The sequence below is a fragment of the Microplitis mediator genome, chromosome 1 (genome assembly GCF_029852145.1).
Source record: "Microplitis mediator isolate UGA2020A chromosome 1, iyMicMedi2.1, whole genome shotgun sequence".
NCBI lineage: Eukaryota > Metazoa > Arthropoda > Insecta > Hymenoptera > Braconidae > Microplitis > Microplitis mediator.
In genome coordinates, this window is record NC_079969.1 from 26,412,140 (window position 1) to 26,439,541 (window position 27,402).

The following is a 27,402-nucleotide window of genomic DNA, read 5'->3' on the forward strand; positions in this document are numbered from 1 at the left end:
TTAACTTTAAAAAATTTTTATGTTTATTACGAAAACTATTTATTTCAATTATATGTGCAATGATTTTATCAGTCATAAGTAAAAAATAATAATAGTAATAACAAAAAAATATTTATGAGTACATTCTTATTGTACTGTCGGCCCCGGCAGAGAAGACCCAGGGCTGAATCGGGTGGAACATGACGTCGAGGATCCCGAAGTCATTGAACTTTTCATGGTTAACTAGATTTTTAAGCGGGACTATCAGCGGATTCTGCAGAAGGTCGTTGTAAACCATCCCGTGGCACACAACGAGCTTGCAATCGTCAGATCCAGACGCGAACAGCGGGTAGCGTTTGTGGAAGGCCACGCTGCGGACTCCAGTTCCGTGCAGCCGCAAAGTCTGGTAGGGTTTCGTGCTGAAGTCCAAGTCGAACCAAAGTATTTTACGGTCGTAAGTCCCCACGAGGATGTTGTCACCACCTGGAAATAAATAGATGATTTAAAACCTGTGATAATTAAATTTTTCGCGGTAAAAATATGAATTGATTGACTACCTGGATGTATCGACATGCTGGAGATCCATTGTGAGTTTGAAAATAATTTTTTAAATATTTCCTGCTTGACCAGGTCGTAAATCCTGATGTTCCTTTGCGTCTGTAATTAATTAATTTAGAGTTGGAGTATAAAAAATATGAATGTTGAGTTGATAAGATGTAATACTTACAGCAACAAACAGGAAAGGTCTGATGGGGTGAAACAGAACACACTGAATGAGACCTTTAGATCTGTTGAAAGGCACCTGGGACCGCCTCTTGGACAACTGGTGGATCAGCACTGATCTGTTCTGACCCTCAGGCATCACTGTGGCAAAGTAATCGCCCTTGGCGTGCCAAACAATCTGTTTTACTGTCTGGAAGTGGTTCAAAACAACCCTGATTCCGTTGGTCCAGTTATCACCACTAGCTTGTTCCCATTGAAGGGCATGCTGGACTCTCTCGCTGACAATAACGTCGCTCTGGGGAATGATCTCCATGAGTTTGTCTGTTTTGCTGGTGACCAGGTGGTCGCCGACCCCGGGGTTTATCAGCAAGACCTTTTTGTCCGCGGCGACGGCGATGAGAGATATCGCATCGTTGGGACACCAAGCGACGCTGCGGACAACTCCGCCGCAGGGTATAGTTTTGATACAACGGCCAGTGGCGACTTCCCAGATCTTCAGGGTCATGTCATCGCCACCGGAAGCGATGTACTGGCCTCTGTTCTGTGTTGTCATCGACCGCACCATGTCTGTATGTCCTTTGAAGATCATCGAGAGCGTGGTGGGGAACGGCTGGAGATCTTGCGGGCTTGGTAGTTGTGGGACCAGTTGCTCTGGGTCGATGTTCAGCTTCATCTTGTAGCCTCTTGGACACATGTAAAGATCCAGACAACGTTGGAATCTTTCTTTTATGTAGTCAGGGTAAGCTGGAACTTCTCTCAGCGACTTGTATTTCTGGGGTTTGAAGTGCAGCTTCCTCTTCCAAGGTGTGTCCTTGAACTTGTTCCATTCTTTGAGCTCTTTCTTGTCAAAGAGATACTCGGGAGGCGGGTTGTAGCTCTCAGCGTGACCTGGTAAGTGTCTCTTTGGAGCTGGAATGTGCTTATGGATCCTCCGCATGTCTTCAGGCTGATCGTCAGCTTCCCATAGCAAGTAAAATTGTGGCATTTTGTTCTTTTCCTCGCGTTCCTTCTCCAGCTCAGCTGTGGACTTCATCCAGCCCATCTTCAGCGCGTGGACTATCTTGGAAACCTTCCTGGCCTCAGGCTTCGAAGGCAAAAATGATCGTTTGTGCTCTGGGAAGTTTCTCAGCGGCATCTTTTCTACCTGGGACGTGAACCACTCGACCCAGGGCGCGTACTCATCGAACTTGGCATCAGGTATTTTTTGTTTCTGTATCCTGGTGATCAGCTCGATATCTTGGTCGCTCAGAACAACGTCCTGACCAGTCTGTGGATCTTTGACGCTCCTCCAGAAATCTGGATCTTCCATTCTCTTCAAGAAATTGTCCAGCTGATCACCTTTCTGGGGTTTTATCAACTTTCTTCCTTCCGTATCGTAACCAATATGCTCGTGCTCATCGTACCACTTCATTGGTATGTTTCCTACCGTGTTTCTAATGTCTTCCTCATCAGAACTGTCATATTCATACTCATCTACTTGTTGTCCAGGTGTTTTGTCATCAATATTTTCGTCTTTCTTATTTTCTACAGATTTTTGTTGCTTACTTTCAATTTTTGCTCCATTTAATTTCTTTTTATTTATTTGTTCCTTTACCGCAATAATTTTATCAGGTTTAGTTTTTTCTTTGCTACTTTTACTAGAAATATTTTTAGTTTTTACATCTTTCTCTTCCTCGCTCTCATTCTCTCCATCGTCATCATCATCATCATCATCATCCTCCTCTTCTTCCTCATCATCTCCATCATCATCTTCTTCTTCTTCTTCATCATCATCATCATCATCATCGCTTTCAAATTCAAGCTCATCACTATCATCAGATTCAAAAACAACTTGATCTACTTCACCATCAGAATCACCAGGTTCACTTTCATCAACTTCTTCATCAGAACTATCTACAGTATCATTAAATTCAGCAGCCAGCAAGTCTTCAGTTCCTGAATCCTAAATAAAATAAATTAAAATAATTATAATAATTAATAAAATAATCACATGTTTATCGTAAATCATAAACAATTTAAAAACCAACCTCTTCAGACTCTTCTTCACTCCGCACATTTCTATCCTCCGAAATAACTTCCGGCTTCACTTTCCTCTTGACCGTTTTCTTAGCCGTAGGCGGCATTTTATTTTAATTAATTAAATAATTATAAAAGTTAAATTACAAATACAAATTAAAACATAAATTCATCACCGACCGCTTTCAATACCGACACTAGACACACGTGTAAATTTTTATTTTATTTCCATCTCCCACATGCTCAGAGGTTATGAAAATAATTTCAAATTCTCCCGCTAGAAGTGAGCGCGCCAATATTTAAAATTCCATGATACTGAAGGTAGTCGACGTTTAATAATTTTTGGATCTTTTTAAAAACGATAAATTATAAAAAAAAAATATTTTGAAAAATTGCACCTATAGATTTTTTTTTCTACCCGCGCATTTTTTTTTTTTTAAATTGAATTGTTGAAAAAAAAAATTCAAAAATCTTTAATTGTCTGCTAACTTACGATACTTAAGTTAGTTGACGTCTAATCATTTTTGGATTTTTTTAAAGCGAGAAATTATAAAAAAAATAATATTTCCAAAAATTGCACTTATAGTCTTTTAAATTTTCTACATGTGCATATTTTTAGTTTTTTTTTTCTTCAAATTTAATTGTTCAAATTAAAATTCAAAAATCTTTAATTGTCTGCTAACTTATGATATTTAAATTAGCCGACGTCTAATAATTTTTGGATTTATTTTAAGCGGGAAATTATAAAAAAAAAAAATATTTCAAAAAATTGCACTTATAGCTTTTTAAATTTTCTCCATGTGCATTTTTTTAGTTTTTTTTTTTTAAATTGAGTTGTTGAAAAAAAAAATTCAAAAATAGTTAATTGTCTGCTAACTTATGATACTTAAGTCAGCCGACGTCTAATAATTTTTGGATTTATTTTAAGTGAGAAATTATAAAAAAAAAAAATATTTCAAAAAATTGCACTTATAGTCTTTTAAATTTTCTACATGTGCATATTTTTAGTTTTTTTTTTTCTTCAAATTTAACTATTAAAAAAAAATCAAAAAATTTTTAATTGCCTGCTAACTTCAGGATCGTGCTAACTTTAGGATCATAAAATTCCACGTATCTTTTTATTGTTTGAATATTTACTTTTATTTTATATCAAATATATTAATTGTCATATTTAAATTACTACAAATATATCAACTATTATTATAATTACTTGAATTACTGATACTATAAAAAAAAAAAAAAAATTACGATAACAATTCATAAATTTTATAGTTCGGAAACCATTTCCGGTGAACTTGGTGGTTTAGGTGGACGGATAGTGTTCGTTATTTTCCATTTACGGAGAATTCCTATCACGTAATTCAACTTATCCATGACATCTACAAGTTCACGAGTCGTTTCATATGATAGTAAATGTCTAGAATAAAAAAAAAGTTATTAATTAATAATTAATGAAATGACTTTTAATTTTATCAACAGAAAAAAGTATAAAATAATTACTTAGTTACTGTGAATCCCGAATGGCATTCAATCATTAGACTGGTCTTATCATTAGCGGTGTTCTGACGAAGAGTTTCGATGAGCAGAGTCCTTGGTCTAGCGCACAATGACCTGGTGACATGATTTATTTTCTCAGAAGCGCAGGTGTGCAGGTCGATGACAACAGCGGGGGGTTTGTTCTCCTGGTCTTCTGGGTAATTCCAGAACAGGAGATAGCTGCCCTGGATTACGCACCAGCGGCGAGTCCAGTAAGTCAGGCCATCGTACTCGTCTAGGTAATTAACGAAACCTTTGTGGTCAACCGAGAAGTTTAGAGTGCAGGTGAGATCCAGGCCGATGGTGCCCAGGAGAATGGAGTCCCGCGGAACTCCAACTAGCGGCCAGGGCGAGTTGATGGTCAGGTCTCTCAGCGTAAGCTCGACGCTGCCGCAGACGGTGAATGACGAGGACAAAAACACTGGACGACGTGTTTTAGGGGAGAGGGGATGACGCTCGACTCTTTTCAAGAGCTTTGATGGTGATGGACATGTAGGACTTTTTTCATCGTTCCCAATATGGTACTTGAGCTCGTGCTGATAATTTATCCCGGTGGTCAATTTTAGCACGTAGACTTCAAGTAATATCTTGAGGTTGGGCGACAAGTCGTTCATTACGCACCCGAACCCTGGAAAATCCATCATGATGGTTTCAACTGGACAAGGAATCGCTGAACTTGCGTAGACATTTGTACCCTCCATTATCACAATTACAAACCACTCCTGTATTTCTCCAGGCTCTGACTCTCGGTAAAGACACTCGCGCAGAGTCAGTTTTATGTCCTTGATACTGACGCTACCGCACTGCACAGTCGGGTCTTCTGACTTGTTCAGCTGCTGGAAGTCATCTGATATCCCGCTGAGATCCTTGAGCTCCTGGAGCAACAGTCTCTTGCGAATGTCGGCCAGCAGCAGCAGACGTTGCGACTCAACTTCCTCTAGACTCGCGTTGAATTCTTTCCTGAGCTGACACATCTCCAGAGCTTTGCTCGCTTGATTCAGTATCGTCGTCTGTATGCGGACTTCTTGCAGCAGCTTCTCAATTCTCTGGCTATTAATGCTGTCCTTCGGCAGCTGAAGATAGTCGGGTACTGTAGCTACCGGGTTGTCGCTTTCTTCTTTTATTACATTGCCGCGTAATTTTCTTTTTACTCTCGTAGACAGTGACCTGTACAATTTAAAATTTCTCTCACTCCTGTTCAATAATTTCGATTCTTTTGGCGGCGAGATCAGTGACTGCGAGTTACTTTTGGATGTTGATCGTCGACGGCTGAAGAAACTTTTTACTCTTCTGATGAAAGACTTTGAAGGGGTTTGAGACATCAGGTCCGAAGCATTGACATTAGAAGTGTCTATTACCGCGCCGTATGTGATTGAACTATTGTACAATTCATCACCCAGCGCGTTCTCCAAAAAATGTTCAACTTCATCAGGCAGAATCGGGCTGCCCAAGTTGACTTCTTTGTCTCCGTCTTTAGCTGGTGCAACAGACAGCGGACTTTCAGTCTGCATTATCGTCGACACCGTGCACTCAATATTCGGCGAGTTGGTTTGACTAGTCGGTGCTGACCTCGGAGAAGCTTTGCGCGTTGATTCCAAATTAGGTTTACGTCTCGGCGGCTTCATTGGCGTCTTAAACTTATCAGGATTCTCGACAACGTTATCATTGTCATCAACACAAGGGGCAGGTTGTTCCTCATCTCCAGCAATCAATGGCCCAACATTTTTATCACTAAGCATCGACTGAGGCCTCATGTCTCTCAGCGTGGGATAAATTTTTTGACGATCATTCTGGGTGGTAATTGGCAAAGTTTCCTGAATTCCCAAATCTGCGATCTGAGCATCGAGGTCATTGATTTTAGCCGAGAGCGAAGTTATTGTCGAGTCGTTGTTTCCTTCCGCTAGGGTCTTTATTGTCCTGACATTGGATTGTGAACTCGTCGTAGTCGTCGTCGACGTTACTCTAACACAGTTGCCATTATTTTTTGCTCCTCGTTGGCCTGATTTATCATCAATAGGACAATGTGTGCTGTGTTTACTCTTAACATACTCATTTGTGTTATCATTTACTGTATTATTATGAATTTTTTTATTCTTAGCTCGTCGTATCATACGCTAAATAATTAAAAAAAAATTAATTAAAACTATTTAGTCATCAATTTTAATAAAATTAATTATTAAATTCAAATAAAAATCGAATGGTATAAAAATACGATCCTGAAGTTAGCAGACATTTACAAATTTTCGGATTTTTTTTCAACAAATAAATTACAAAAAAAAGAAACTAAAATTATATATACATGTAGAAAGTTGAATAAACTATAGATGCAATTTTTCAAAATATTTTTTTTTTATAGTTAATCCTTTTTAAAAAAATTCAAAAACTGTCAGACGTCTGCTAACTTCAGTATCATATAAAAATATTTAATATCAAAATTACATGATACTGAAAGTAGCCGAGGTCTAATTCATTAATTCTTTTTTTTAAAGATAAATTATGAATAAAATAATATTTCAAAAATATGTACCTATAGTTTTTAAAATTTTCTTGATGTGCATATTTTTAGTTTGTTTTTTTTTTCGTAATTGATTTGTAGAAAAAAAATTCGAAAATTTTGAATTGTCTGTCAATTTCAGGATCATAAAATTACCGAGTGTGAATGTGGCAGACATGATAAATTTAAAACTATAAATAAATATACTATATAATAAAAAAAAAAAAATTTATAAAAAAATGCACTTATTAATTTTTAAATTTTTAAAATGCGCATTTTTTAAAATTTTATTTTACCAGTTATTTACTCTATTTATTAATAATTTTAAATTAGTCTCTGCTACATTCACTCATCGAAATTAATATTAATTTATTATTTATTAATTAAAAATAATTAATTATTTCTGTACAATTTAAAACATTTAACAAAATTAATTTAATTATTTTGCACATAATTTAAATAATCAAGTTTTGATAATTTGATTAAAATATTTGAATTTTTATAAATTTAAATCAAATGCACATTTAATTATTACAGAATTCATTGAGTTTTTGAGTTATTAATTAAATATATTAATTATTGTAATTAAAATAAAATAATTATACCAGTATATGAAATTCTATATTAATTATTTCATTTGTTATATATATAATATAAATAGCAATGGAATATTTATCTTGGTTATTATTATCGTAATTAAGATATTAATTACAATAATAATAATAATTATTATTATTTAATTATAATAATAATGAATGTAAAATAATACTCACAGTAGTAAAAGTATTAGTATTGTCCATAATGACGTAAAATATAAATTATTTAAATTAAAACAACATTAAAAACCACATGGTTTCCGAATCAGATAAAGACAGACAGATGTCTAGGACTGGGACAGAAAAGTGGTAATGGAGTAACTACAAGCCGATGAGTAAGTAAATAATAATGCATTGCAGGTCATGAAGATTCGGCAATTTGTTTATTTCCTGTATCTATTGGAATGGGCAATGGCTCTGTTATTTTCCCGCTGGATTTTTCGCATTTCTCTGGCCACAATTACCGAATACTTGAACCCTCTGTCGAGTAACCAGCGAAGCTGAGTTTAAATTTATCCTCGACGCTCCAACGCTTAAACAACAACATAACCTGTCAGCTTATTTACTAATCACTATTTTTATTTATATCATTTACAATAACAGTAACGAGTTTATTTAATTCAATTGATGTCATATTTAAATTCCTGATTTTTTTTTACCGCCAAGTTATTTTATAAAAATGTTTGAGGCGCACAATCTGTACGCGGAGCACAAGGATCTGATCCATGATATTGCCTATGATTATTATGGCCAGCGTATGGCAACGTGTTCTAGTGATCAATTTGTTAAGGTCAGTAGAATATATGAATGATATTATTTATTAATTATTAATTAATTAATTAATTTATTTATTTATGATCCAGGTCTGGGACGAAGACGATCAAGGCAACTGGCACTTGAGCGCATCATGGAAAGCGCACAGTGGTTCTGTTTGGAAAGTAACCTGGGCACATCCAGAGTTTGGACAAGTATTAGCAACTTGTTCTTTTGATCGTACTGCATCTGTTTGGGAAGAAATCGGTAAAAAAATCGATGATTTTACGATATGTTTACACCATCTTTCGTTCAATCTCTTCCTTATTTACATACTGTACCTCGTCTTTCTTATTTTTAAAACAAAAGACCTAGTACCCGATTAGGGAACAAGGACTCGATCACTTCATATATCAGTAAATAGATATACAAATATATGAATGATCGAACACTAGTTCCCTGGGTTACAGTCCTAAATACCCTGTTTTTAATAACCATCACAATAAATACTAGTCGAAAATAACCTGATACAAAAATGACTATTTACAAAAATAACTTGATACAAAAATAACCAGACACAATAATATCCTTGTAATTAATATCTAAGTACAAAAATAACCAGATACAATAATAACCTGGTAATAAAAACTTATTGCCACCATTTCATATCAATTTTTTTCATTTATTTATTCATATCAGATTTATATTATATCGATTGGATATTAATGTATGCAGATATTGTTAACAAGATATTTTAGTATATAGTTTTTATTTTTATGGTTATTTTTGTATGGGATATTTTGAGCGGACACCAGTTCCCTGATCATTTACCAGCTCCCTGATCGAATACTAGTTCCCTAATTGGGTACTGGGTTTCTTACCTTTCTGACTATAATCTAAAATTTGTCTTGCCTATTTACCACCAAAATCCCTTTCGCTACCGAGGAGTCATTAATTATACTTTCAATTTCCCGAAAGTAGGCACACAAATCCTCATCCACATCACCCTTCAACTTACTCAATAGGGGAGACTGGGTATGGTTGTCACAGGGTCATTTGTAACCATCGGTTAATCGATCGGCCTCGAAGAATCGCGAAGGCATGACCTCCCTTTCCACGCCGATCAATGTTCGTATTTCGTTCTTTAAGTTTTCTGTTATGATCTCTGTGACAACCATGCCCGGTCTCCCCTAATAACTGCCTGACCTCATTCTTATTATTTATTTCATCCCATTTCATCATCCTGTCAGTCACCTCTTTTTTTACAAGTCTCGCACTCTCGCCTCTTACCAAGTGCTCAAATGTTTCTAAATCACTCGCACGTATCCTACACCCCAACCTTTCTGTCTTTTTTCTACGCCCTCCCCACATGTCCACACCCCATCCTCGCCCATGCTCTTTGATTGCACTTTATATCTCATATATTTTCCAGAAATTTATATATATTTATTTTAGTTACTGCTGTGATTTTTAAATTAATGAGATAATTTATTTACAAAAAATAATAATTATTTAATTAAAATAAACAGTTGGTAGAAGTTCTGGACCAAATGAACGCGGCATGCGTCACTGGATACGACGAACGAATCTAGTGGATTCGCGAACGTCTGTGACAGACGTTAAATTCGGCCCTAAAACATTAGGATTAATATTAGCAACATGCAGCGCTGATGGTGTAATTAGAATTTATGAAGCACCGGATGTTATGAATTTGAGCCAATGGACTCTGCAGCACGATATCAATTGCAAGCTCGCTTGCAGTTGTATCTCCTGGAACCCATCAATGTCTAGGTAATTTTATTAATTGATTAATTAATCAATAAATGTTTTACTGTCTCATGACAATAAATAATTGATTACTGCTGATAGTTTAATAATTAATGGCCTTTTTATTTTAGACTCCACCCGCCAATGATTGCTGTCGGGAGCGACGACACTAATGCTGCGGCAGGCGGCAAAGTCTTTATTTACGAGTACTCCGAAAATAGCAGACGCTGGACGAGGACCGAAACGATATCGAACGTCGTCGAGCCCGTCCACGATATCGCTTTCTCCTCGAACCTCGGCAGGAGTTATCATACCCTAGCCATTGCCACCAAAGATGTTCGGATCATAACTCTGAAGCCTATTCAGTGAGTTCTTAATTAATTATTTATTTTTTTTTTCAAGACAAATCTCAAAGAGATTTAAAAATGAGCACTTGGGTTTTTTAATATTAATGGAGATCACCGAGCGCTTTGAGGATTTAAATTTTTAAAAATGCTACGGGAGCTATACTAGGCGATGATTAATTATTTGTAGTATTGATCTGGGAATTAATTATCAGTATTAATTAATAATGTTTTGATTGATAGGGATAGCGCCCAAAACGGTCTATCACGATTTGAAATAACGACGGCCGCACAATTCGACGATCATTACTGCACCGTTTGGCGCGTCTGTTGGAACACAATGGGAACTATTTTAGCCAGCTCCGGGGATGATGGATGTGTAAGGCTATGGAAAGATAATTATATAAATAATTGGAAGTGTGTTGCTGTGTTAAAAGGCGACGGTACTTCAACACTGAGTACCGAAGTATCCCAGAGCGGAACACCACCTGGACAATCAAATAACACACAATTGCCATTATCAACAACAAGGTACTATAAATTGGGATCTATTAGTCATCCGAATCAGGTTCCGTGGCATTAATTTACGGATTATTTATTTTTACACCGTAATATTTTTTTTCTTTTTTAATTATTTTTACTTTGCGCACTAATTAGTATAAAATGATGATAAGTAAAATCAACAATTGTTAAACTGGAATTGTACACAAGTTAAAGCTGTAAATTTATAATAATAATAATATTTATAAATAACAATAAATATTTTTGTTGTTAAAATATTTAAGTCTTTGAGTATTTTTATAATTTTATTTTATCCACTTCTATTCCATTTTCACCTGTCGCTTGTTTGTACTGAGGTATTGTTGCTGTCGGTGATTTTCTTTTTAGTTGTACATCGTCTGTATTTGTTTCAGTTACAGAACAATAGCTATTGCTGAGGCGAGCTGTGAAAAATCGATGATAAATGTTGTCCCGGCAAATAAATGGCAGGCACCTGTGATTAAAGGACGATTTAGTAAGACTGTTTGGTTGGGTAATCCAAGTGAAACGGCATTACCGCCTCCGCCGTCAGTCCTCGAGTACTCGAGAGTAAAAAAGTAAATATTTAATATGCATATACTTTATCGAATGTCCCGTGACATTTTTTAAATATTTTATATTCAAATTAAAACTCTAAGGACTTATGTTTACTTTTTTATTTTTTAAGTACAAGTTGGCTTTGATTGAAAATGTTTTTTAAATTATATAAGTAATACACTTAGATAGTAGTTTGAGGATAATTAAGTATTCTGGAAGTTTTTACTTTTTTTAAAAGTATGCTAAGTCAATACAAGTTGTAGCAACTTGAGAGAAAAAAGGTGTAAAATTATATATGAGCTATTAAGCATTAACTTTGGGTAAATTAGTTTTTTTTTAGATGAAGAGAATTTAATTGCTGCTTCAACAAAGATATTTATTTTATTTACCTCTAGTTCAAGAGCTAGACTGTTATAACTTATAACTTATATAAGTTTTCTAGAAGATTATCTTTGACAAATTTATTTAATTTTTGTTAATTAATTAATTAATTGATATTTTCTTAAATTTCTTTTTTACTTTCTATGACCGGAATGAATTTCATTTGCAAAATATAAATATATATATATTAGAATGTACCGAAAAAATTGACTGTTTTTTGAGACGAGAAAAAAGACTGAAAAAAAATTTTTGAAACTCAAGTTTTCATATTTTATGTATAGAAAATGTCCATGATACTGAAGTTAGCCGACGTCTAATAATTTTTGGATTGTTTTTCTCCACAATAAATTAAAAAAAAAAAATATTTGAAAAAATTGCACCTATGGTTTTTGAATTTTCTAAATGTGCATATTTTTAGTTTTTTTTTTATGTCATTAATTTGTTTAAATAAAAAACCAAAAAATTTTGATCGTCTGTCAATTTCAGGATCATAAATGTCCATCGCGTTTTAAAATTCTCACTGGGAACAAAAAAATTTTAAATGAAAAATATAATAAATAAATTGACATACTTTTATACTTTTATTACAAATGTATATTCCATTACAGGAATAACGTTTTTTTTTATAGTTGATTGAGTAGAGAATTTTTATTTTTTTGACACGACAGTAAAAAAATTTCACTTGAATAAAAATTCAAAGGCCTGAAATTTCAAAAATAGCATTTGAAATCAGGACTTTTTTTGCCGAGTTAAATTCTGTACAAAGGTGTGTCATTTGCAGTTTGGTGACAAATTATCTTGACATGACATCAAAAAGTTTTTAGTAACATATCAGAACATCTAGCGGAAAAATTATTTCATTGATTCAACCGATAGGAAGTAAAAAATACAATTGCTGTGAAAAAATCAATATCAAGACCTCGAGTTTCCCGGCAAATTTTTTTTCAATGTACTTCAAGTTTTTTAATAGTTCGATAAAACAAAATAGTTGACTTATAGGCACACCCTAGAATATATATATATATATATTTTTTTTTGCAGAAAAAAAGTAAATATTTTATAACGGAAGTAAAACTTCGAATCGGGGAAGTGTTTGTTTAATCAGTAAACTTCTCCTCAAACTATATAGCGATGATTACATAATTTTTTTTTATTAAAGAGTAAAAAAAATTCAATTTCTCTTAAGTTGTCCGGAACAATCTCATTAATTAATTAATTAATGTTTTAAAAGTACAAGTTCTTAAGTCAATATCCATTAGAAGAATTGTTTGTTCTTAAATTAAATAATCTTTTTTTTTTCTTAAAAAAGGTTTCGGTTAAAAGAAGAGAATTGAATATTTTCGTGGCCAAAAATTAATTTTAAGCGGGAGTTAAACTTTGAGCAAGTTTTTGTTTAATCGTTACACTTTACTTCGAAACTAATAATGCCTTTGCAACAGTATTAAAGAATAATTAAAAAAAGAAATAGTGAAACTTAATTAGTTTGATAATCTCGAGGGACTTTTTAAGTATTTTTTAAGCCCAAAGCCCACCGCCTCTATTTAAGTTTACAAGAAAAGTGAACGGAAAATAATCTCCGATAGAAGTAAATAAAAAAAAACAAATTGGTAAAAATCTAAACTAATTATCACAGCAATTATGCTTTGAAAACAGGCATAAATTAATTTTCAAACACAAATATACAACAAATTATTTCATCTGATTAGCCATGCAAACCGCAGCTTCGAACTATGCACTCGGTTGGTTCCAATTAAAAGCGGCCGCGCTAAAAAAAATTATAAATACAAAACTACACAGAAAAAAATGATTTATTGGCTAAAGAAATTTTTCATTCACTTCAAAAAAATTTTCACTTGTCAAAGAAATTTTTTGCATTAAGGTAAGAGACCCAGTACTTGATCAGGGAACTAGTACCCGATCACTCATATATTTGTATATCTATATTTACTAAATATATATCTACAAATACATACAGTGATTGGTAAGGTCAGGATTTTTTCCTTAATTAAAAAATATGACAATAATTAATGATGTCAAATTTTTGATATTACGGGAAAAATATTGGTCGTATAGAAAAATTGCTTAAGTAGAAGTTGTTTAAAATTTAATTTTCTAAAAACAATGTCTCTTATAATTTTTCCTTAGGACCAATAAGGAAGCTGTAATTCAAAATTAAGATTTTCATAATTAACAAAAATTTGAATCATTCATTATGAACCTTAATTTTGGAATTACGGTGAAAATAATAGTCGTATAGAAAAATTTTTCAAGTAAAAGTTGTTCAAAATTCAATTTTCTAAAAACAATGTCTCTTAAAATTTTTCCTTAGGATTAATAAAGAAGCCGTAATTTCAAAACTAAGATTTTTATAATTAACAAAAATTTGAATCATTCATTATGAATCTTAATTTTGGAATTCTGGTGAAAATATTTGTCGTATATGAAAATCATAATAGACATTTTTTTAGAAAATTAAATTTCCTGAAACTTTCGTTTAAAAACTTCTTTTATAAGACCAATATTTTCGCCGGAATATCAAACATTTGAACCATTCATTTCAAAATTAAGGCAAAAATCTTGTCCCTATCGGGTACTAGTTCTCTGATCATGTACTTTCTTACCTTTAAAATAAAAATAAAAATTTTCGGTCAAGAAAATTTTCGTCTTTAATTCATAGTGCAAAATATTTCTCACCAAGAAATCTTTTTTTTCTGTACATATTTACAGGAATAATTTACAGTATTTACTACTAATTGTTGAATAAAAACGATTATTTATTTTATAATATTTACAATATAAAAAAAACAACGTTTTGCAAGTGAGAATACAGTTTTTTCTTTCTTTCTTTTTTTTATATAATGCTAAGCTTAGGACAATTTATTAATTAAATTAATGCTCGACTATCGTTTCGATTGGTAACTCATTGCATTTAAATGAATTTTATTAAATAAACGTTTCATTATTATTTAATTATTTAATTAGTAAAGTTAATTTGTTACATTAGATAGGCAGTGAGTCAACAGATTGGTGCTTGTGCACTTTTATTTATTTTATTTATTCTTCAGCTCTTATCAGCAGAGAAGTTTATCTCTGCCTTTGCGCGGTTATTATCCCCGTGACGCCCTATATTATTTACATATACCATTGACGTCATGTGTTCTATTATTATCATCATTTATTTCCAAACGAAAACTCTCATGACAGAATAAAGTTTTATTACTGCGGCTTTCTTACTTATTCATTATTATTATTAATATTTATTTTTATTATATTTATAGTTTTATTTAGTTTCGTAGATATCCTTAATCCCCTGTCTCTAGCTCATGAATTATTATTATATAGGGAAAATGTTTTATAAAAAGGTGTCGTCTATCTATTAATACGATAAAGATTTTTTTTATTACTTTTTTTTTTTTAATTAAAATACATTGTTGTTTTATGGTTTATATAAAATTTTTTCGCTTTGCGCTTTACTTATTCAAATGATAGTACAATTGTTTTATTTAATATATATATATATAGATTGTATTAATTCACAAACAGAGCGTGATTGTGAATGATTTTTAATACTTTTATTAAATTAATGGATACTCTACACGTGTTTAATAACAGCAACATGAAAAAAAAAACAAATTTTACTCACATTTCAGTGGTTTTTTACAAGAAAAACTTTAACTATCTAACACGATCACAAATACTCACTCACTTTATTTTTAAAGTAAATATTTGTTTTATTTACTCGCGAAATGAAAAATTCAATTTTTTTGGCGGAAACGATTTTTTTTTTTGTTTGTTTATTTAGTTATTTTTTTAGCCAAGTTATGATTGATGAAATTCAAATGACGGTTATGAATATTCGTTTTGCCGGAGAGTAAGTAAATAAAAAATAAATAAATATAAATATTATATACTTCGATCCGCAATTACCTTTAAATATCAATCAGTACCAAAAATGCTCAATTTAATATACAGAAAATTTATATATATATGTATATATATAAATTTCATATTTTAATTACACATTTATTCATTTCCATTGTATAGAGTCGACAACATTTATGTATTATATGTAATGATTATAATTTATAATTAATACCGTAATTATATTCTAGATATTTTTGGTATTCAAATTTAATTTTGAATTTTTTATACAAAATTGAGTTGATAAAATAAATTTATGCACTGAGGTAAAATCAATAAGAAATTATCAAATTTATAGTTCTATTTATAGACCTAATTTTGAATAATTACTGAAATTAATACAGTCCCTGGTTAAGAATTCCGATTGAATCCGATTGAGTATAATCGGAATGAATCGGTTTCAATCGGAAAAAATGCATAAAAATAAAAATATTATTTTCCGATTGAATTCCATTCAAAATTTTTAATCGGAATGAATCAGTTCCAATCGGAAAATAATAACGAAATATAAATATTATTTTCCGATTGGAACCGATCCATTCCAATTTAAAATTTTGAATTGGATTTAATCGGTTTCAATCGGAAAATAATATATTTTTCGGAAATTTCTGATTCACTCCAATAGAATTCAATCGGAAATTTCCGATCAAATCCTATTGAAGTGAATCGGATTTCTCAACCAGGGGTAGATTTAAAAAAGTCAGTGATAAATTTTTGAAATAATAATCAAAAGTATAATGATCAAAAATAATAAATAATTAAAATAGTTTACAATAATTTTTTTTCTACTCTTGATCCTGCGGATGACAAAAAAAATGACACCAAAAATATCTAGGTCTGTATAATTAGTAAAAATAACAGTCTATATTAATAACAATAGCTCATATGCCGTGAAATAAATAACTCATGAATGTAGTGAACTTGTTCTGTAATAAATGGGATAATAAAAATATAAAAAATTAATATTTCAATTAAAACCTTTCCATACAGTGAGTAATAAAGCATCAAAACATTTCAATTTAACGATAATTTAAACAGGATAAATTACAGCACCAATTGAATTCAAAAAATGTTATGAAATTTACGTGCGTGTTTTCCCCGAATAAAAATAAACAAAGCGCCCGTTAATCATACCCACTATTCAAATTTTATCAATTAAATAAAATTCAATAATTAATTTGAATAAACAAGTTATTTAAATGGAATGTTAATCAATTCGTCGTATCAATTCCATAAATGGCAGCTGAAATTTTTTGGCTTCATGTTATGAAAAGTTGGTTGAAACGAGGCAATTTTCTAATGGCCCAACTTAATTCCAGCATCAAGTCAAAGGGGAAGTTATGCAAGGATTTAATGAATAAATTGGTCTTAAAGTTTATGTAATCCACGTATTAATATAATTAATTATTTAAATAATTCAAATGATTTAGTTCATTCGAACGCTTAATATTTTATTTAAATTTATTATTATTATTTTTCGACAGACTGCGAAGAGAAATAACTTTTTTTTCTTCTTTTTTTTTTGTTTATTTTTTATAATACACATTTTACAGATTGTTGCACATTTATAAACGGCAACAATATTTACCGGAACTAAGCAGACCGACGTAACAATCAACTGGATCTTCAGCATTACACAATAACATTTAGTTTATTATCTATTTAATTTTCTTTGTATACAAACTCGGTTTCCGTGATGGAAAACTGAACGATATGTCTCGTTGAGAATTTATTATTTAAATAAATAACTTAACTCCGTTTAAATTATTTTGAATTTTAAAAACGCGCGCGTCTGCTACATTCTGGTATGCAATCAATTTATTTATGTATGTATGTATATATATATTTATATTTATTATTATTGTAATTATAACTAGTCTCAGATGTTATTACAACATACACAGTACCATATATATATTTATATATCTATATATTTATATGTCAGATAAATTTCACTTGTCACCCGATTTAAAACCAATCAGTTAAATGTTACGTTTAATGTCATAATACCGGACAAATATGATTTATGATTCAATTAATGAGGTGCTAGAAATGTGTATAAAATATTTAAATATTTAAAGTTTCAATATTTACAAGAGCGCGAATTCATCCACTCATTCATACATTTATTATTATTATTAATAATGTTCTTCATATAATTATCGTCTTTTAGTCTCATTTAAAATTTATCTCGTCTTTTTTATTATTATTGTTATTATTTATTTATAATTAAAAAATGACACGACAAGTGTCCCGACGAAAGTAGTTGATTAAGTCCTTTGTAAATATGTAAAAAGGGCACTTGATCGAACGTAGAGAGGCAAAATAATTGTTTGTTGGTTGCTGGGATTTTTTTTAAATTTCAGTTGATGTTGGTGTTATTAGTACTGTTATTGTTATTGTTATTGTTATTATTGTTGTTGTTATTACAGTGAGTGTGTGTAGTGCTGTACCTCTTAGTGTTGGGAAGTAAATCGATCGTCGCAGTTTCAGGGCTTAAACGCGCGATGTCATGTGTTTAAAATGTATGGTAACGATAAAAAAAGTAAGATAAGGCTGACGAGCGAAAGATTTTGATGATAGTATTGCGGGTAGTAGGTCACACGGAGCTTTCCCTCTTGGTCACGGGACCCTGGGCCATTGGCATCGTGCTGGTGTCCTTGGAGGAGGCTGTAGAGGATGAGGTTTGCACGCATCTCTGCTGTGGCAGTACAACGCGCGATGACTGGGTCTCGTGGTCTTTTGCGAGTATCGTTGCACTGGGGCAGGTCCTCAGCACACCGAGACCGGAATAAAGTACGGGCGGATTCATTGTCATTGTTATTGACTGGTGGTGCGCTATACCAGGACTTGGCCAGTGCTGTCTTGGTAATGTGCACATACCAGTTTCATACACTTGGTTATTCATCATCGGCTGAAACTAGTTTTTAGTTTATGTTAGTAACTAATTATTCATACACTGGAAAAAAATTTGCGGAGTTAAATTCACTCCGAAGGCGAATTTAAACTCCGGATCGGAGTAAATGCGGATTGTAATAAAGTCCGAATCACTGCGAATTCACTCCCGATTTTTTACAGTCTAATTATTATTTATTTTTAAATTTTCCGCTAATCAGATTTACTGATTACATTCAAAAAAATTTTAACCAGCATTTAATTTTCAAAAAAACTTTAAAACTATTGCGGACGGTCGTAGGAACTCACGATTTTTTTCTAACCGATTAACCGATTTAAATGAATTTCGCGGCAATTAAAAGACTTGATAAATATTTACAGTCGAATAAATTTTTAAATAAATTTTGAGTTGTTCAATAAATAAAACAGGCGAGTACTGGGTCGATTGATTTAAAATTTATAAGAATATTTGATAATTAAATGAAAATAAAAAAAAATAAGTGTCGGGTTGACAAGTTAAACATCAAGTGTTTACTGAAGGTTTGGGAAAAGTGATAGAGGAGAGCCGAGATATGTACTTGAGAATTTGACTTAGCATGTATCCTTAAGCATAATTAGCAAGCGTTGATTAACACTTACGCCCTTGTGTTTACCCGATGTTAAGGCGGATAGCTCACGTAATGGCATACCACTTCGTATGGTACAGTAACCGACATAATTCCCATGGCCGGCAAGTGCTTGTGGCTGCATAGACGGCTGCTCGAGAAGACTCCGAGAGGGAGAGGTGTCTATAGTTGATACTGCCTGAAGACGCCTTTTCCTCACGTAATCCGATGGCTCTTCTGCGGGGTCTTATCAGAGCAAAACAATATAATTAATAAACAAGTGTTGATTAAAAAAAAGGATAAAAAATATAGAGTGCCATCGTGTGATCAAGAGACTAAGATTTTAATCTTACTGGCAACTTGTTGGGGGATTATATCAGGATTCTTATCGTCGCTCTCGCTCAATTCGCCGGCGTTAGCCTCAAGCGATTTTCCAAACGTGCCGGTGGTGTGTTTTTCGTCGACAAGTAAATTACATCCCTCACGGAATCTCAGTTCCCGTTGAATTGGTATTACTTTTGTATTCTTGTCAAGATCCTCAAGATGTGGTTTCCCCTGGTCGTCGGGATTTCCATTTTGTATTCTTAGTACGATCATTACAATTACTGCGACTATTACTAGAGCCGCTACCACGCCGATCATCACACTCAGCATCGGAGTCAATTTAACGTGATGACGTGGTCTTTCTGCAGTTACACAAAAAAAAAAAAGGAAAAATAATAAAAAACATCATTAGCATTATTAAAAGTTAAACAGACTTTAACTTAATGGGTAAAAAAAGAAGAAGAAGAAGGAGAAAATAAAGTATTTAGCATAAATTTGAAATTTAAAACAGAAACACTTTTGATAAACTATTTAATTACTCACCTCTTGATTTACCAGCAGTTTCAGAAGTCAATTGTTTCTCGGGTAGTCTCAAAGTACCCGCTTGAACAACCATCGGTTCGCTCCTGCCCTTTTCATTAAAAGCGTAAATACATGCATGGTAAAGGAGCCCGGGATCGAGATGCGTGACGCTAAATTGCGGCGTCGCAGACGTTAAATTAGCCCGTATCTCTTGGGAGTTGCTCTCGCGAACTTCGAGAAGAAACGACTGCTGGAGCCCGCCGTTGAAACCCTCGGTGCATCTCACGGAAAAGGAACTGGTGGATGCATTGTGGGTCGTGCAATTGTGAACCATGTCTGGGTGTCCCGCGGGTATAATGTGGTACACACAGGGTATCAGCTGGTTCCCGATAATGTTGTTCGCCCAGCAGAGCAGCGTTCCGTAATCCAATTCAGTCATGGGCGTGTACGAAACAACTGAAGACGTACCCGACTTAACAATGTGGCCAGCGGCGACATCGATACTTTCCGCCGAGTTGTTGAACGTCCAACGAAATTCAACAACCGGAGGATTTGCGTCAACCTGGCAGGATATATTAGCCTTCTCTTGTTTAGCGACCCCGTGAATTTTGGTCTGATTTGGTTTGCAAGTCGGTGCAAACATGACATTCAGGTGGAACGGCAAGCTCTCGCCGTCGCCCTCGGTGTTGTAACCGACACAAGTATAATTACCGGCACTCCTTCTCTCTACACCCTGTAAAACTAGGCTCTGGTTGCTTATAATTATACCCTGAGTTGTGTTGTGCTGAAGTGTACGGTTGTCATGACGCCACTCGACCTTATAAACGCCCGGTTTAGCATTTATCAAGCAGTCGAAATATACATCAGTGCCTTCGCGTATGGCATTTCTATTCAGCGATGTACCCAATTGGATTCGTGTCTCCGGTCTGTACTGTATTTCTAATACCCACTCGTCCTCAATCGGGCCCATTCCCATTATCGGATTTTCCGCTCGGCACGATAAGTGTCTGCCAGCATCACTTTTGCTCGGTACAAATGACAGCACACTGGTTGTCACGTTGCCGTCGTTTGACGTCGTCTCGTTCGAGTCATTTAAGCGCTGGCCATCACGCCACCAAGTAACCAGCGCCGGGGGTCGTGAACCCGATGTGGCACACACCAGGTCGTATCTCTTGTTGGCGGACAGCGGCTGGTTCGCCCCGATTATTTTAACATCCAGAGGACCAACTTTAATGGAAAAAAAATATTACCAGTGTAATTATAATTCAATGAAATCAAAACTGTAATTACTATTATAATTAACGCGGTGAGTTATAATAATATATATGTATATAAGACGCAGGGATTAAAAATGAGTTCATGGTGCCGTGAATTATTACTTACAGGTCATGTCGATCCGGACGGCTGATGATAAGGGTATAGATCTGTTGTTATTGTTTGCACTACATGTCAGCTCGGACTGCACGTCTCGTCGTCCTAAATTTTTTATTAGAATTGTGCTACGGAGCACACCCTCCCTCACGATCTCCGCTTTATTGCTGATCAATTTATGGCCACGGTACCAGGTTACCGATGGCGGAGGCTTACCTGTATCGACAATATTACCAATTTGATAAATAAATATTTAAACTCTGTGGCAATATCACTCTATTATTCTTCACATTGTCATTTATCACATTTTATTTGTATAAATAACATTAAATGTAAGTAGCTTACCGCCATAAACGTCACAGTGTAGTTCCAGGTCGTCACCCTCGAGATACGGCCCGACTTGTTTGTCCCTTGTGATGCCGTTCTCGTCAATAATTGCTATTTTTTTAGGCGGAACTGTTGGTCGTTCAAACAGTACATTCATAATTAATTAATTAATTTTATTCAATCGATTAAATCCTTCGTTTATTCATTTATTAATTAATTAATTAAATAAATCAATAACTCAATTAACTAAGTGACAATCAGTAATTTATGTGTCCAATACCAAAACCAAATAAATATAAAATACTATACCTATAACAGTGAGGTTGACTTTGGAATTACGAGTCTGCCCGATGCGGAAGTCGACGCGGCACCGATAGATCCCGGCGTCTTCCTCGCGGATCCTGTCGACCCCCAGCTCTGCGGGCTTCTTGTCCGGGCGAAAGTACGCCCGGTTGCTGAAGACCGCGTCGTCTGACCACCGCTCCGCGATGTCAAAGTCTCTGTCACGTGCGTCGATGCTGTACACAGAAGCGCCCAGGTCCTCGCGGTACCACAGCACCAGGTGGACCGAGTCCCCGTCATGGTTCGTCGATATGTCGCAGGGAAGGTACGTCGGGTCGCCGACGATCGCCACCACATGGGATATGGGGACTGGAACAAAGAAAAGAAGTAAATCATTCTCAAGTTAGAGTTAAGTTCGAGGATCCTAATTGGGTATCTAGTGTCTGGAGTTTCGGGCAACAAGTATTATATGCTCGTTTGAGCTCTTGGGGTCTGGTGGGTGGCTGGTCGTTGAGCCGAATCTTTGGCAGAGTTGAGGTGTGCAGAGTTCTGGAGAATAGTGTATAGTAGTTGTAACCATACCCATAGAATAGCAGAATAGTATTAGAGAAGGAGAATTTGGATAACGGATGAGCAACGAATGGCGAAATAGCGGTCATGCGCTGTGGGTTATCGATCGAAGTGCTATACTAGTCCATGCACGCACGCACGCTGCTATAAACGAATAGAATGGAACAAGCAAAGCCTAACACTATACGACTAGCCGCTAGCCAGGACACGCATAGCTTCATATATATATATATATAGACCAGTATATATGCACACTAAAAGTTTATGCTTTTATAGCGGACTGTTGGGTACAGCGGCAGCAGTAGCAGCGGCACTGGTAGGAAAAGTATAGTGGAATAATGAAAATAGTGAACTATAAACGTCATCTGGTATATATTGTTTAGGTTGGCAATGTATCGCGCCTCACTGGGAATCAGTGTGGCAGCTTTCACAATCGATTAAGATCAATCGTGATATAGCTCTATACTCGCAAAGTGCACACTCGTATCCGCGTTTTCCATGTGCGAGCCAGGGGGAACTGCGGGATAATGGGAGCGAGGGTGAGGAGAAATGCGATAACATTATTGTCGCTGAAAAGCAACCCGAGGTTCAGCAGTCGCAGTAGCACCAGCGGTAACATTGCCAGAGCCCGAGTGTCCAATACCGTTGGCCTTTTCATTGTGTAATCAACTCGCGTGCATCATCGTGGTCGCATCACCCACCGACGCTTTTGCGGTATGCTTTCAGGCTATCATGCGGCATGTATCATCCCGCGGATAAATTTCCCGGATGCTTGCATTCATCAGCGTGTCCTGCGTAATTAGTCCGGTTAATTAATTATTTTTAAACTTTATTATTTTTCATCCAACAATAAGCTTTTGTCCCGACGCCCAAAGCCAGATTTACACATATGGATGGACACTTTACATATATATGTATCCACATATAAATTGATGGAACGTATTTTGTAGTCTATTAAACCCTGCGCCAACAGCCAATTTCATCCGCTTAAACGCCTTCAATTTTTCGATGACATTTTTTTATTTCTATATACATATAGAGTTTTTTTATTGTTCTGTTATGACAATTGAGTCGGATTATCTACGTCTATTCAATCGTGTCGTTATTGTCTCCATTAAATGTGGATTTAAAATAGTTACTTTGCTTCGGGGTGACATGCATCCCATCGCCCTGTAGCTCGTGTACACAACTCGCAGAGCTTTAAAACTTTTTCCGGTAAAAAGTGTCTCGAGTCTCTTAGTAAGAATATCAAACAACTAAATTATTTTATACTTTATACACACACACTATATATACATATGTAATATATATATATATATATATATATATATATATATATATAATACATCTCAAGTGATGTTTGATCGCGCATGAGCTTTCTCTTGAGCCTTATTGTACTACGGCCGTTTCTTTCCCAAGCTTTTTCTCCATCCTATCTCTACCTATGCATACACATATATCTATATATTTTTGTTGCTTGTATTCTACTAGAATATCAGATAAGATTACACTCAATGCATTTATACATCTCTATTCTCATTCTGCGCTCTGCAGTCTATAGTCTAGTGCAAAGTTTGTAAAAATACAACTTGCATGCGTATATATGTATATTTATATCTATGTACGTATTTGTTATGGATTTATTTATAGGTAAAGAAATATGTATATGTATAAAATATAAATAAATGAATATAGATGATGGATGGTATTATTACTTACTGTCTTTAACACAAAACGAGCCAATAATCCAGAGCGAGAGAAGAGGAATAACAAGGGCTTCGTCTAGGTGTCTTGGGTTTCTAACGCACCCCGACTTCCGTAGACACAGCTGTAAATTAATCATTATCGTCTGTCGGTTTAATCTCGTGATGCATATTAATTATCCATTACAATCCCGTTCGATCACTTAAAATTTACGAATAACAACAATAAATAATAACAATGGTAATGTAAATGATGTTGATGGTAATGACAATAATACAAATGTGTTTTGTCACGCGTTACAAATGGATGCATATTCACATAAACAGTTAATCATTAGAGCCCATTTGGATGGCGAGGCTTACGCCGGTGCCGTCGGTTTCAGTAGTAGAAGCTGAGGGATTAGGCCCCAGCCTGGTTCTACTGATGCTTTTGGGGCTTCGTCAATATCCAAAGGGATTTGCTCTTCGCAGAGCAGCATTACCCGACGGCTCTATCGAGCGGTTACAGGTGGGAAGCCCTTTTGCTTACAACCATTTGTGTTACTGAATAGACTGAATTGTCGGACGGTTCTTCACCAATGAGTAGTTTTATTCAGCCTGCCAGTAATCAATCCCCGTCGAGTCATGCACCATTTAAATCCAAAGGCACTTGGGCACTACTTATTATTATTTATTCTACTTTATTTTGTAACTAATGGATTTACAATCACACCGAGGCATTGTAGCGGATGAGTGAGTTGAGCTGGATGACCAGCAGCTTCTGATACTTTTTAATCGGGTTTATTAAATTTTAAAATGATGAATTGCAGTCAACTAGACAGTTAACAAGTCTTAGATGACTGGGCTAAAATAATCTTACACCCGCACTTCCGATCTCTCTTTCCACAAACGGAGTGGATTTTTTTTCACACATCGACACCTATACCGTACACTGATTTTTTCTCTCAGCCCGTTTTACTTCATTTGAAAATCACAAACTGTCACAGGACTCGGACTCTCATCTCACTCGGCAGCTTCTCAGAGATTAATAAACTTTAAGAATATCCGTTATTAAAACCCTCGAGCTGGTTATTTTTTTAGTTTATTTAAATCGACAAAAAACCGAGATACGCTGTGTTAAAAAGCAACGAAATACGCGTTGCGCCGTAGCTCAACCGACTACATGCAGCCGCCATCGGCGAGATTTTCCTCTCGGGTCTGACACCAGCAGCACCACCGTCCAAGCCAAAAGCTTCCCGTTCTCGCTCACTCCCACTCGCAGATCGGAGCTTTGCGTGGGCTATATATCTCGCGGGGTAGTTCTCTCGCGCTCGACTCTGGCCGTGGTGGTCGTCAAGTCGATCGAAAAGTGCCGTCGAGATGGCAATACGCGGGCGCAAAACACAAATTTAAATCGCATGCGTATTGAACCGGCGGCCGGCTGGAGAATACGCGAGACCTCGACGTTCCAGCTAGAACACAAACTGCACAGGCTGGAGATGAAAGTATTTTGAGTATACTAAATATATATACATATATATTATCTATATCTACACCCACATATCTACATATCTACACCTACATCTACTCTCTGCTTGCATTTATTAAGCTATAGATATATATTTTATTCAAAGACATTATTATATATTCATAAGATAACTCTATGGCACCCACTCATGTGTACCACTTAATAAATATACTGAGGATTTAATTTATTTAACACTCTTTAGGACGCTTTCCAATTCCGACTGAAATCTCATACTTAATAGCAGCCCTGTGCTGTAAGTATTTACCTGGCAATTAATTATTTATTAATTAAACGTCTGGAGTTCGTTAAATTAATTAAATGGTTATTTTAGATCAATAATATGATTTATTTAATTGACTGATAAATTTACAAGATAATTTTCGATGTATCGGATGTAGAGATGGAGGCAGAGGGTGGAATTTATCAGCAGAGCACTAGTGCGGGTGAAAACGGTCGGTATTGTGCTGCGCAAGATAAAGGGGTAGTTTTTTGAGGGTGAGCTGCGCGGTGGATGGAAAGATGGAGAGGAATTCTATTTATCGGACGAGTTTTAAATATTTAGGTGAGTGAATAAGTAAGCGAGTGGGCTGCAAGCCAGTTTTTTATAGTTTTAAAATTTAATTTTTATGTAAAGTCGGTCTTTAGGTTGTTTTATTATTCATATATGGGTGATTTAAGATTAGAAGAAGCTTTGAATGTTAATGGATTTTAATATTTTATTTGATAACTTAATGCTAGTAATTTTGAGTTTATTTAAAGCTGTAAGAGTTTATAGACTTAAGGTAAGTATTAGGTGGATGGAATATTGATTCGTACTACTGGGTGGTAATTACGTGTTATTAGCGGATGTGACATTGCTATTGTCGGACTGTAAAGTGGATGAGCTTAAAACTGTTATTCTGATGATGGAGTATTGATTCATAACTGGGGTAATGTTTTGGTTTATAGTCGAAGACAGGTGGGATTTAATTGAGCTGGCGAGCGAGGGAGTAATTAATGAGGATTTACGACAGATATAATTTATAGTTGATGGCGAAATAGTAGAAATTACTTTTATTTCTGATGAAAATTGATTCAGGAAATTTTTTTCAAATGTCCGATATCCCAAAAACTCAAAACGTCTAATCGTATCCGTGGTTCTGATCAGGATTGACATCTAAAAAATTCTATAGAAAATCGAGACTCACTGGCTTATGCTGAAAACTATGTTAGTAAACTACTGGTCAATTGCGGAAATTTCTTGTGAAAATTCCGGAAACGTCTATACATTGAAAGAAATTTTCGGAGTGAACGCGGATTAAATTCGGAGTGAATCCGGAGCGGATGACTGTTTATTTATTTAATTCCTTCGGAGTGAAATTAACTCCGAAAAAAAGTTTATCTTGATATTAAAACTCTGGATTGGGGTAGATAAGGATTCAAATTAAATTCTCATTACTCCGAAATCACTCAATTGAAAATCAAAAACTCCCTTTTCACTCCATAGGTGCAGTGATTTTTTTTAAACTCCGAGTGACGGAGTGAAATCAAATTGAAATGAAATCTAAATTTACTCCCAATTTTTTACAGCGTATTGACCCCATACGCTAAATGTGAAAAAAAATTAATAAACCAGTTAATTGTACAAATTACTTATAAATAATTAAACATAGTGCACAATAAAAAAAATTATTTTAGTGTATTATTAAAAAAACTCTAGTATTTCACTC

General features: G+C 34.6%; 4 protein-coding genes across 4 annotated transcripts; 1 reads left to right on the forward strand and 3 right to left on the reverse strand.

Moving 5' to 3' along the window:
- Window positions 1-14: 14 nt before the first annotated feature.
- On the reverse strand, window positions 15-2,976 carry LOC130676103 (ribosome biogenesis protein BOP1 homolog). The gene is made up of 4 exons (XM_057482104.1): window positions 2,730-2,976; window positions 707-2,644; window positions 537-636; window positions 15-462 (listed from the first exon to the last, which is right to left on the reverse strand). Exons 1-4 carry the CDS (start codon window positions 2,823-2,825, stop codon window positions 113-115), a joined length of 2,484 nt encoding a protein of 827 aa, XP_057338087.1. The 5' UTR covers window positions 2,826-2,976; the 3' UTR covers window positions 15-112.
- Window positions 2,977-3,857: 881 nt separating this feature from the next.
- LOC130676115 (anillin-like) lies at window positions 3,858-7,707 on the reverse strand. The gene is made up of 3 exons (XM_057482114.1): window positions 7,522-7,707; window positions 4,219-6,368; window positions 3,858-4,135 (listed from the first exon to the last, which is right to left on the reverse strand). Exons 1-3 carry the CDS (start codon window positions 7,546-7,548, stop codon window positions 3,985-3,987), a joined length of 2,328 nt encoding a protein of 775 aa, XP_057338097.1. The 5' UTR covers window positions 7,549-7,707; the 3' UTR covers window positions 3,858-3,984.
- A 109-nt stretch (window positions 7,708-7,816) lies between these two features.
- On the forward strand, window positions 7,817-10,949 carry LOC130676230 (nucleoporin SEH1-A). The gene is made up of 5 exons (XM_057482331.1): window positions 7,817-8,134; window positions 8,208-8,364; window positions 9,627-9,888; window positions 9,996-10,229; window positions 10,452-10,949. Exons 1-5 carry the CDS (start codon window positions 8,024-8,026, stop codon window positions 10,789-10,791), a joined length of 1,104 nt encoding a protein of 367 aa, XP_057338314.1. The 5' UTR covers window positions 7,817-8,023; the 3' UTR covers window positions 10,792-10,949.
- Window positions 10,950-14,898: 3,949 nt separating this feature from the next.
- Window positions 14,899-25,600, reverse strand: LOC130676087 (neural cell adhesion molecule 2-like). The gene is made up of 8 exons (XM_057482080.1): window positions 24,203-25,600; window positions 21,941-22,282; window positions 21,650-21,760; window positions 21,317-21,520; window positions 19,955-21,160; window positions 19,441-19,773; window positions 19,122-19,333; window positions 14,899-18,507 (listed from the first exon to the last, which is right to left on the reverse strand). The coding sequence occupies exons 1-8, from the start codon at window positions 24,324-24,326 to the stop codon at window positions 18,187-18,189; spliced, it is 2,853 nt and encodes a 950-aa protein (XP_057338063.1). The 5' UTR covers window positions 24,327-25,600; the 3' UTR covers window positions 14,899-18,186.
- Window positions 25,601-27,402: the final 1,802 nt, after the last annotated feature.

Coding starts and splice junctions, on each gene's coding strand:
- LOC130676103 (XM_057482104.1), bottom strand. CDS start 2,825: ATGCCGCCTACGGCTAAGAAAACGGTCAAGAGGAAAGTGAAGCCGGAA. Junction 2,645..2,729: donor GTGAAGAAGAGTCTGAAGAG/GTTGGTTTTTAA, acceptor TATTTTATTTAG/GATTCAGGAACTGAAGACTT. Junction 637..706: donor GACCTTTCCTGTTTGTTGCT/GTAAGTATTACA, acceptor AATTAATTACAG/ACGCAAAGGAACATCAGGAT.
- LOC130676115 (XM_057482114.1), bottom strand. CDS start 7,548: ATGGACAATACTAATACTTTTACTACT. Junction 6,369..7,521: donor ATACTAATACTTTTACTACT/GTGAGTATTATT, acceptor TTAATTATTTAG/CGTATGATACGACGAGCTAA. Junction 4,136..4,218: donor TCGGGATTCACAGTAACTAA/GTAATTATTTTA, acceptor TTTTTATTCTAG/ACATTTACTATCATATGAAA.
- LOC130676230 (XM_057482331.1), top strand. CDS start 8,024: ATGTTTGAGGCGCACAATCTGTACGCGGAGCACAAGGATCTGATCCAT. Junction 9,889..9,995: donor TGGAACCCATCAATGTCTAG/GTAATTTTATTA, acceptor TTTTTATTTTAG/ACTCCACCCGCCAATGATTG. Junction 10,230..10,451: donor ATAACTCTGAAGCCTATTCA/GTGAGTTCTTAA, acceptor TTTGATTGATAG/GGATAGCGCCCAAAACGGTC.
- LOC130676087 (XM_057482080.1), bottom strand. CDS start 24,326: ATGATTAATTTACAGCTGTGTCTACGGAAGTCGGGGTGCGTTAGAAAC. Junction 21,161..21,316: donor CGTCCGGATCGACATGACCT/GTAAGTAATAAT, acceptor TTTCCATTAAAG/TTGGTCCTCTGGATGTTAAA. Junction 19,334..19,440: donor AATCCCCCAACAAGTTGCCA/GTAAGATTAAAA, acceptor TGCTCTGATAAG/ACCCCGCAGAAGAGCCATCG.